Genomic DNA, 12,159 nt, shown 5'->3' with positions numbered 1-12,159 from the left:
ATCCCCTTTAAATATATACAAAGGATATATGCACATATATATATATACACACACATATATAATATGCAGGAGATATATAGAATAGCCTATATATATATCTCATTTATATAGGATATTATATATATATAGGATATTATATATATATAGGATATATATTATATAGGAATATCCTATATATCCTATATAATATATATCCTATATATATGAGATATATATAATCACATATATAGGAATATCCTATATATCCTATATAATATATATCCTATATATATGAGATATATATAATCACATATATCATATATATATAGGTTATACATATGAGATATGTATAGGATATATATATATGAGATACATATAGGATACACATATGATATATATCATATATACAACCTATATGTATATCTCTCATATGTGTATCCTATAGTTAGTTATACATGAGGTATATATCCTCTATATTTATGATATATATATATACACACACATATATAATATGCAGGAGATATATAGAATAGCCTATATATATATCTCATTTATATAGGATATTATATATTATATAGGATATTATATATATATAGGATATATATTATATAGGATATTCCTATATAATATATATCCTATATATATGAGATATATATAATCACATATATCATATATATATAGGTTATACATATGAGATATGTATAGGATATATATATATGAGATACATATAGGATACACATATGATATATATCATATATACAACCTATATGTATATCTCTCATATGTGTATCCTATAGTTAGTTATACATGAGGTATATATCCTCTATATTTATGATATATATATTTCTCTGACATATATCATATATAGGATATATATACATAATATATATCCTATATATGTGTGTATATAATAGCATGAGATAAAGATATATACCTCTTAAATAAATAGATCATAAGCATGCATCATATTAGTACAAAGAAAACATGAATGACAGTATAATAACAAACAAATGATAACCCTGAGCTAAATTTGATTTGGCAGACATATCCTGATTTAAAATTTTATTCCTGAATTTAAAAAAAGTTTTCATAGGTGTATACATTTGTTAAAAATTGCTCTTTTTACTATCCTCTTCATTCTCTCCTCTTTTTATTCCTTTATTACTAATACATGTTGTGTTTGTTTAGTTCTTTCTAAAATTTTCCCCTCAAATCTAATTGCAAAACAGTTTTATTATGAATCTTACACAACTTGGTTGCAATTTGAACTCACTATACTATCTTGAGGTTATTTACCATTTGAATCATGTTTATAGTTAGTGGCGTAGTCTTTAAGCCAACGTGTTCGTCCAATAATGTAATAATAAAAAGTATTTTTCCAAGATTAAAAAAAATGTGTGTTTGTTACACAGCCAAGCAAAAAGTTGGAGAAAGGAAAGTACTAACAAAGCCTGCTTTGCATCACTTATTGTACGTTGGAAAATTGGGTTTCCTTTCTTTTGTCAGTCCAACCGTATTACAAATATTTTCTTTAGGTACCTGTTTATCAGAATTTCTTACATCTTCTACAGAAATGTTCAATTTCCTTACTCTTTCTTGACCCCCTTCCCCTTAAAGGAGAGCCATGACAGCAGCATAGTGTAGTTGAAGGAAACTAAGCCTTGGAGTAAATGTCGGCCTTAAGGTCTTAGACAAGATACCTAAAATTTTAGAGTCTCATATCTTTCCTCCTTAGAAAAGAGATATTATAATCTACTTCCTTGGAAAAAAATAAGTAAAGAAGGATGCAACACACATATCTTGTGGCTTATTATATGATAGTTCCCCATGTTCTTATTTTCATGTTAATAGCTATGTATTAATAATAACAACAATGACTCGCCTGTCTCTATAGCTATCTTAATCTTTCTCTTCTCCCAAATTTATTCTATGCTCAGCTCCTTTCCTTTCTCATTTCTTATTTCCATTTCAATCCTATTTCACTCCAAAGCAACTTTACCTATTTATTTCTTTACCATCAGTAACTTTCTACTAGTTAGATTCACTCACTGCATTTTAGACTTATCAGTGTACATTTGATATATATTCAGTATGGATGTGTATTTATGTGTGTGTGTGCACATGCACGTGTGTGTGTGTGTGTGTGTGTGTGTGTGTGTGTGTGTGTGATGGTTGAAAGCATCCTCTTTTCCTTTTATAGCTCTATTATCCCCTGTTTTCCTTCCTTGTTTTCTGGTCATTTCAATTGGTTCCTTTTTACTCTGCAATTTTAGGATTTTTAAAGATTCTGTTCTCTGATATCAAATTCACCCACCTAATTTATCTTTGAGATAAATTCTAGATTTATAACTTCTATTATCTAGTCACTAATAATTATCATATTTATCAACATGTTCTAATATTCATCTGTGTTCCAGATACTTATTTCTATTGGTATACTAAACATCAAATTGATAGTAAAAGGAATATCAAAATACACATAACTCAAACTACATTCAGTTTTCCTATTTGCCCTTTCTATTCCTTTTTTCTTTTATTAATAGGAACATTATCCATTTAAATAATGCAAGAAAAATCCTAAATGTTATCCTAAATTATTCTTTTTATATACTTGTTATATATGTTCACCACATCCATTGATTCTCTCTCGTAAACATCTTTTGATTCTTTTCTTTCTTTTTTGCTACTGTCTTCTTTCAAAACAACCTAATCATTTCTCACCTGAACTATTTTAGCAGCTTTCTAACTTTTCTCCCTACCTCTCTAAATTTCTATCTTTTAATTCTCTGCAAAGATGCCATGTCTTTCTAAAATACAAATATGATCAGATTAATAATAATATCTATAGTTAGGTGATATAAGTTAGTTCTGGAGATCTACTATAGCATCTGCCAATAGCTAACAACAATATATTGTCTTCTGAAAATCTGCGATGAGTGTAGATCTTATGTTAAGTATCTTTACCATCCCTCCCTCCACACACCTCAACAGTAATAAAGGAGGTGACAGAAACTTTTGGGAGGTAATGAATATGTCTATAGCTTTGATGGTGGTGATAGTTTCACACATGTATCCTACACCCCAAACTCAAGGAGTTGTACACATTAAATATGTATAGATTTTTACATGTCAATCAACCTCAACAAAGTGGTTTTGAAGAACAGCTAACAATTACATAGCATGTAAGAAATGCTAGGCATTGTTCTGAGAGCTTTAGACATGCTATGGTCTGAAACACCACAGTGACTTGCTATAACCTGTTAAAATAAAAGTACATTTTATTATGATGACCTATAACGCCCTTTTCATCTAGGCCTCAACCTAATTTCTATCTATATCTCCACAGACACTGAAACAAGCTCCCTTTCAATGAACATACCATTCTCTCTCTCTATCTTTCTCTCTCTCTCTCTCTCTCTCTCTGTCTCTCTGTCTGTCTCTCTCTCTCTCCCCCACCCGTGTGTGTGTGTGTGTGTGTGTGTGTGTGTGTGTGTGTGTGTGTGAGAGAGAGAGAGAGAGAGAGAGAGAGAGAGAGAGAGAGAGATTGAAATTATCCTTTCAGAGCACTGTCAATTTTTTGGTCATTCCTCTTAGTTCTGCAATTTTAGGATTTTTAAACAGTTCCCTTTCAACGAACATACCTTAATGTCACTACACAATCTATTCTTTGAGCTAGGATTCTTGCCCATCTCATCTATCTGGGAAACTCCTACTCATCTTTCAAGTCTCAGCACAAATGTTAACTCGGCCACTTACTCAACTCTACGAAGGATCCATGCTGCTGTTTTTTATGATAACTTGTCTATTCCTCTTTTACAATACCTTTACCTTGTGATGTCATTATCCTTCCTGGTTATACTGTGCCATCTACTAACCAAGTAATTGAATGCAGTGACTACATTTTATTCATATTTGCCTCTCTCGGGCCTGGTACAGTACCTAACAAAGTAAGTTCTCAATAAAACTCCCAAAGGAATGAGTGGACCAAACACACAAAGGTAATCTACTTTGTTACAAAATGTGCTCAGCCTAATTCATATACCCACATATCCAAAAAGTAGTAGCCAAATTCTTCTGCATGGTTTCAATTAAGAAAATGAAAGCTTTGTTATTAAATAAACTCGTGGAATGAATAACATACCTCTCCTTTTCATTTTGTTGTTTGTTTTATTTTGAGACACAGTCTTGCTCTATCACTCAGGCTGGAGTGGAATGGCATGATCATGGCTTACTGTAGCCTCAATCTTTCAGGTTCAAGCAATCCCCCTGCCTCAGCCTCCCAAATACCTGAAACTCTAGATGTACAAACAAGCTTGGCTTTTTTTTTTTTTTTAGAGAGACAGGGTCTTGCTATGTTGCCCAGACTGGTCTCCAACTCCTGGATGCAAGCAATCCTCCCTTCCTTCAATGTGCTAGGACTGCAGATATGAGGCATTGCACCAGCCTCTCTCTCTCTCATGTAAAGTATTAATATCTTTTGTCATCTCAAAACAAACATTTAAAGTCTAGATATATGGAATTCCATGTTCTAAATTTAAAACTTCCTTGTCCTGGTTTTCTTCAAGAAAATGAAATACTCTAATAAAAGTGAATGAGGTCTCTTTCCCTCCCTCCCTTTCTCCTTCTGTTTCTAACTTAAATTGTAAGATCATCCCTCTTCATCTAAAAACAACAGAAAAATATAGAAAGCCTAGAAATATGGTAGTCAGACTGTAAATTAAAACCGCTAAGAAAATCCTCCTGATATAAATATAGTAGGGACAAATGTTGAAGAGCAGTATGATTTTCAAGAAAGAAGACTGAGTGTGTTTTCAGAATACTGTTTATATCCCTAATTAACAGTGCAACACTATGTTACCTCTCTGAGCCTATTTCCTCAACTATAATACAAAAACAATGCTCCCTGCCCCACATACTACAAAGAATTAGTTTGAGGATCAAGAGAGATATTGTTTTTGAAAGCATGCTATAAAAGATAATGTGCTGTACTGCAAAGAGTGTATTCACTCACCAAACACAGTTCTTGCAGGCACAGATTCTCTGTTAAGCCAGAATGAAACTTGGGAGAGAATGACAGTCATGATGCAAGGCAGATATGTCTGAATCACAAAATACCCAATTTTTCTTTTCAAGTGGAAATGAGCTGTCATTACAGTGTATTCACCTGGAAGTAAAATTTAAGAAGCTCAATGAGTAATAGCCAATAGATTGAACTTTTTGGAAATAGAAATGGTCAGAGGTAGAACAAAAACTAATTTTTTAAAAAAAGAATGTATCACATATATGTCATGAAATTTATATTACTTTTAAAAGCCTCCTTAGCTTAGCATGAGTGGTTCAAGAAAAACTTTGATAATGTCAAGAAACTTGCAGTATACATCCCATGATATGGTACAGATTAAATGCCTCTTATTTAAAATATGTGGAACTAGAAGTGCTTTTGAGTTTGGTTTTTTCAGATTTTGGAAAATTTACATTATTACTAATTGAGCATCCCTATTCCAAATATATAAAATCTAATACGCTCTAATGAACATTTCCTTTGAGCATCATATCAGCATTCAAAAAGTATTTTTTTTTTATTTTGGATTTTAGATTTTCAAATTAGAGATGTTCAATTTGCATTTGTTTTCCTCTCTAAGTCATGCTTATTGACCAAAGTAATTCAGGATTTATAAATGTTTTCTGCCAATGGTTTATTTTACTTGGTTAGGCCCTTTATTCTCTTAGTATAAACCTCAAGTCTCTGTTTTGATTGTTCTTACTCAGTGCTCTCTGGCTCCAAAAATGTTGATCTCTGGCCAGATTTCCTAGACTGATCTTCTGGCCCATATTTTCTCACTTTTAACCCTGTCACCAATTCTGAATTTCTCATTGTTATATGTCTGTTCTAATTTGCTTCAGTCACTACTATCTAATTCTCATATCTACCTTTCTTTCTGCTCCCTGGGTTTTAATTATTGCCAGATGTAAGATCATTAGTCCACACTGCTGGGTTTTTTTAGATTAAGGTGGCCCTCACAGAGGGAATCAGCTTTCCACATGGGCCTGTAGTAACTATCAATATCAAAAGTTGAAGGATCCTAAATTATCTAGAACAGGAGTGTAAAAATAGAAAACTAAAGAAATTATCACTCGTCGGCCGGACAAGGTAGCTCACGCCTGTAAACCCAGCACTTTGTGAGGCTGAGGCGGGTGGATCCCGAGGTCAAGAGATCAAGACCATCCTAGCCAACATGGCAAAAACCCGTCTCTACTAAAAATACAAAAATTAGCTGTGTGTGGTGGCGCACACCTGTTGTCCCAGCTACTCTGGAGACTGAGGCAGGAGAATCACTTGAACCCAGGAGGCAGAGGTTGCAGTGAGCTGAGATCAAACCACTGCACTCCAGACTTGCAACAGAGCAAGACTCCATCTCAAAAAAAAAAAGTAAAAAAGAAATTATCACTTGTCGAAAGGTAAAAATTAAAATTTACTACTCTAAGAAAACATGTATGTTTTGAATACATGGTGCATTTTAGGCTAATGTTTCTAAAACTTCAGTGCAACTATTAATCTTAGAATCTTGTTAAAATGTAGATTCTGATTTAATAAGGGGTGGGGCCTAAGACTCTGAATGTCTAAAAAACTTCCAAGCATAATCTATGCAACTAGTTCTTGGACCTCAAGAGCAAATGATTTTAAGCCATCTGACACAGTTCCAAGTCCTTTAACCTATTAATACTCTTAGGCACCAGGTTTTCTTAGGACCAATTTTACTAACCTGTACTGGATTTAATTGTCTCTTTTCCAATTGATTGGCCCAGAAGGTCATACTGATTTAACCTAGAGCCATCAGGAGCAACCTGTACTGAATCAGATGCATTGTAAGTCCAAATATAAGTGACCTCTGAAGTTGTATATGCATCTATAAAAAATCAGAAAAAATATTTTAAGCATTAAAATAAGAGCCATCAATCTAGTGCTACATGTACAGTTGTGCATTTCATACAGTCACTATATACTTTTAATATTAATACTTAAACATCACATTTTAGGAAAAAATGTCTCATTTAAATTTACTTCAATATGAGAGACATAAGGCAGACCAAAAAGGATGATCATGGCCATGACAGTATATTCATTGCATCCACTTTGAAAGGTGAAAAGCAAATTTCTTCTTAGAGTCTATTACAATCACTGGGCCCTGAGATGATTATAACATCTCCCTTTAGGCCCAAGGTAACATATGAAGACAATGTTGTAAACATGTTATAAATGCCCAAAGTCCAGTAAAACCACTTATTGATAAACATCAATCACTCATAAGATAAAAAGCATAAGTCAAAATTATACTAATTTTTGGACATAAATGTACCCTAGTTAAGAGTTAAATGGCTTAGCTATCATGATACAATGCATTTCATAAGAAAAAAAATTATTATAGAACATATAAGATAAATAATAAGGCTATAGTTGCATCAAATTGAAAATCCTTTTAAAATTATGCTTATTTTTAAAGGAATTAATGCACACAGATATCACTAGCCTACACATTTATAGCATCCCAGTTAAATTACAGATTGGCACAAAGAGGAAAAATGCAATCAGATCAGATATAAATTCCTGATTTATTGGCCAAAGATGCAGAACTTAGCAGAAGTGAGATGACTTCAGAGCTGGCATGTAGGCAATATACCTGGTCTCACTTCTTCCTCTGGCACTGCATTTTCTTACCCCTTTATGTCCCATTGGGGAACAGGTAACCTCTCCAGGTAGGCAGAGTCCCTCCACAGTTGAATAACAGGCAATTATTGCTATATCAGTGACATTTTGAAGAACTTCTATGCACTTTTACTCGTGAGAATGTTTAGAGAAATAGTTACCCCTAACAAAACTCAACATCACAGTCACATCACCAATTAAGGGTGATTTGATTAAAGGGCAAGTTGTTGCTGGCAATAGTTCTGCCTCCAGCTCTCTAGGAAACTGGAAATCTCATTCTCTGTCATCTATAACTTTCCTAGCTTTAATGGAACCGTACTGTGGTGACCCTGGTTCTGAACTTGATCTAAAGTCTGTCATCACAGATCAATTTCCTCTCAAGTATCAGTAACAATAGCGCGAACGATTATGAGTTTGTGTCTTTTAATGACATACTGCAATGCTGTCTAGTTTTCTTAATGTTTCTACTAAATGTTAATATCAGCGAAACACCACTATCACTACATATATACTTACCTACATTAAGAATTAAATTATATTATGTGAAACAATTTTTGAAATAGGATTCTAAAAATGTATATGTATATATTTATGTATGTATATACTTTTAGTATCAGAGAAATCTTCATATGATTGCATATAAATGAATTTTATTCCATGCTTTAATTTTCTTAGGTAATTTCAATTCATTAATTATTAATGATTGATTACCCTGAGAAGACTAAACAACATTACGAATGTGGATAACTAGCAACTGATTTGTCGATCAAATGGCTTGCTTTGTTTTTCCCTTGAATACATATTCTGGCTCTCTCTTCAATAAAATTTTAAATGGCACAGAACTTAGGAAAAAGTTAGATCAAATGGTCTACTTTACATTGGAAGGGCCTCACAATACTCTGTAGTTGTCAACAAAGTATGAAGTTTTTTTATAAGTAGAATAAATCACTCTTGAATTATAATGTTTCTTTTAAACATAAATAAGTAAAAATGAAACCCTGTAACAGAGATGACATTTTTAAAGCACTAATGAGATACTGATAGACAGGGACTCTGTCTGATTCATGTCTATTCTTCCAGGACCCAGTACAGTGCCTGATACACAGAAGAAAAAGTCTCAGTCCATCCTCACTAGATTAATAAATTAACTCATAGTATTTTAATTATGTTCTTTACTGTTATGGAAGAAGGAAATCTGGAGAAGAACTCAAGAATTTATTAAAGAATGTGACTGATTCTTCACATGACTTTTGAAAAAGCAATTACTGCCCTTCATTAGTTAGACAGGAATATAGTTTTGAAATTTGTGTCTGGTGAAAATAATGCAGCAGAAAGTTATACAATGAATATTAGAGCCTCTCCTGAAGACACTAACACACATATAAGCCAAGAGGTCATAATAATGTTTCTCAATAAAGTATAAAGGAAGAGAAAGTTTTATAAAATTCATCATAAATTTCACTTCTAAATTAGCTGCCATTAAATAATCTTGTTTATGTTAATTAACCCATTTTGTATTCCTACGTTGCATTAAACAGATTATACCAACTGATTTTTAACATTTGGTAACCAGGAAACATACACCAAAATTATTTTTAGCTATTCATTTTTAGTCTGAAGACAATTTACAGCTTCTTTGGGATTAATGAATGGAGTATCCCTAGACTTTCATTCAGAAATTTTAAAATCAAGTTAAACAACAAGGAACAATTGAAAGGTATGAGTCAATAGGAATAAAACAAAACAAGACTGAATTTAAAATTGTAAGCACACAGAAAAAAAATCTTCCTTTAATTGAGGACAATGACAAAGTTCCTGAAATCCAATGTTTTGGGGGGTAGGAGTAGGGAAGAAGAGGGCTTTCAAACAAGCAAGGAATAAATGAATAGAAGAAAATGTCACAGCTGCTTCTGTGTTGCATAACAAACCAAACTTCGTTATGCAAACATGTTAGGTTTGGCTCGGCTTGTACATTACTCTACACTGATGTCCATACTATTAATACTTATGCATCCAGCACCTATTATAGGCAAATACAATAAAATAACATAAAAATTGTTTATTCAGTGTGTCATAAAATAAATGTGAAGAAAACAAAATTAGTGATAATTACTTAAACATAAAAAGCCTGGCAACACACTTTATGTGTTGCTCATAGATCCTTCTGGATACAGAAACTATATTCTCAAGAATGCGATATTTCACCACTCTGTAGATGCAGTATAAGAGATTTTTAAATTTCATTTAAAATATTTTCAGGTGTGCTCATTTCATTTTCAGAATGGAGACATCCATCACATCATTTATATTTGATGCCTTCATGACAAAAAAAAAAATCCATCTTACAACATGATTACATCTTGAATTAATCTTTTCTTTGGTATCAAGGCTTTCAATTTTTTCTATAATGCCACTTATGTAATGGAAATAAATTTTCCTCTGCTGCATCTGCTGTGGTTTTCTCAGCATCATGTTTACGTTATATAACATGACTGACTGTCTTAAATACTGTTGGAAGAAATGCTGGTACTAAACTTATGGTTTCCATGACAATGAAAGAAGGATTTGCAGTTAAATAAAGGGGAGATTCTCAAAGAAAATTGAGAGCTGACACCTTTTGTAAGAACAAACAAGACTGCTTTTTTCATACCACATAAGTATGATCATCAAAATAATTAGAGAGTTTTACATTCATATGAGCTGTCATTCTTTCCTTTTCTTTGCCTTGATATAGTTTGCAAGGAGAAGGCACACTATTCAGTGATACATAGTTTTAATCAGGTGAGAGCATTGCATTTCTATTTGACAGAGAATATAAAGTCAAAAGCTGTTCAGAAGTGACAAAGATGATGGTGCCAGAAAGAGCACAGTTTCTAAAAAGGTCAGGCAAGAGGACACCCTCACAAGAGGGAGACTGCTTAGCTGTGTTCATGAATTCATGCTGAATCTACCCAGAATGTCATGTGGGCCTAGGAAGATGATTTAACCTTCCCCCTTTTCAATTATTCTGGAAGTATGAATGCTTCTGCTTGATATACATGATATAACCCCTATGATCTAAAGAACAGCCAACTGTACAGATCCTTTTCTAAAATGTTCTATGTACATAGAAGGTGCCAGAATGTAGCAATACAGCTACATTATCTCCCTTAATTTAAGAAATAAAAAATAACTTCTTCCATTGTTACAGTAGAAGACAGTGGCACAAAGTTTCTGTGCATGTCATTTGCAAAAGGCTGATTGCCACTTTAGTAAACTGTAGAATCTATCCTTTCCAATTCATTCTTAGTTGATAAAAAAATAACATTTATTTTGAGTTTTTAAGGTTCTAGCAGTTGGAAAAGGAGGTAAATTACAGTCCTAAACTTCAAGTTAGGTCTTTATTTTATACACGTCTAAATTTATACATTCATACATTTTATGAATGGTTTAATTTTATCATGTACAAAAATACATAATATTTTTTATTAGGAGCAAAAACGAGAAACGAGTGATAATTGTTTAACATCATAACTAAATTATAGCTATATTTGAGAGATGTTCCTTAAGGATGATTTGCATGCCTTTTACTTTTGTATCTTATTGGACAATTGTTAATCAACTCATAATTTGAGAAAAAAAAAAACCTGGACAACTAAGGAGTGCTGCTGATTTTCCCTGATATTATTGACCCAAAACATGTACCTCCATTCCTGTACTTACAGCTGCCAAATTTCAGAGGACACGAATGAGCATCCATTGGGAAATCCTCCAAGTGCATTGGGCATTCAGCTTGAACTGTAAGCCTAAAAGTCAAAATTCCACTATTTGTTTAAGTAAATTGGTTAAGTCAAGAAAAATCACTTATGTCTACTGTCAACAGAATTGATGGAGGTAGAGCCTTAATCATAGCATTTTTATTAGGCTCATTCATATGTAAATACTCTTGTTCTTTCATGTTTAGGTGATCCCTCAGAAGATATTGACACAAACAAATTCTGAGTATAACTGAAGATAATAATTAAAAATATACCTTAGCCATTTTAGTTTCTTAAGACATGAAGAAATTACATAGGCATTTTAAAGGGCTCTTTCCTCCTTAAGTTCACTATTAACACTTGAAATCTTAAGGACAAATAACTCTATCATTAAAAGAATGCTAATGTCTCCATTATCTCATCGACAAACGTATAGCAAAATTGATAAAAGAATTCAATATTACTTCAGAGGAGCTCCCTTCAACATATGTGAATTGTGAATAAATATCACATACTGCATATATATTCACAGCTATACATATAGAACTAGATATAAATACATATACAGGTGTATTTCCTAGAAATAACTTATTGAGATTAGATTGTTGGCTAAATTGTAGAACACAAATTAAGAATGTTAAATACATATTTTTTCTGTATGTACATGATTACAACAAACAGTAGGCATAGAAAATTTGATATAAAGCAAACTTCCAATTATTCCATATCACATGAAGA

General features: G+C 32.5%; 1 protein-coding gene across 17 annotated transcripts in view; it reads right to left on the bottom strand.

Annotated features, from left to right (window-relative positions):
• GABRA2 (gamma-aminobutyric acid type A receptor subunit alpha2) overlaps positions 1 to 12,159 on the bottom strand; it is a 142,928-nt gene that overhangs the window by 47,246 nt on the left and 83,523 nt on the right. For all 17 annotated transcript variants that reach the window (XM_054253391.2, XM_008993407.5, XM_078367976.1 and 14 more), the window contains 3 exons: positions 11,387 to 11,469; positions 6,744 to 6,887; positions 4,991 to 5,143 (listed from right to left, as the gene is read on the bottom strand). In XM_054253391.2, coding sequence (XP_054109366.1) covers positions 4,991 to 5,143; positions 6,744 to 6,887; positions 11,387 to 11,469 — 380 coding nt within the window. The remainder of the gene's footprint in view (positions 1 to 4,990; positions 5,144 to 6,743; positions 6,888 to 11,386; positions 11,470 to 12,159) is intronic.

Source organism: Callithrix jacchus, chromosome 3 (assembly GCF_049354715.1).
Source record: "Callithrix jacchus isolate 240 chromosome 3, calJac240_pri, whole genome shotgun sequence".
NCBI lineage: Eukaryota > Metazoa > Chordata > Mammalia > Primates > Cebidae > Callithrix > Callithrix jacchus.
Note: the sequence above shows the minus strand (reverse complement) of the source record. Positions and strands in the feature narration are given on the sequence as shown.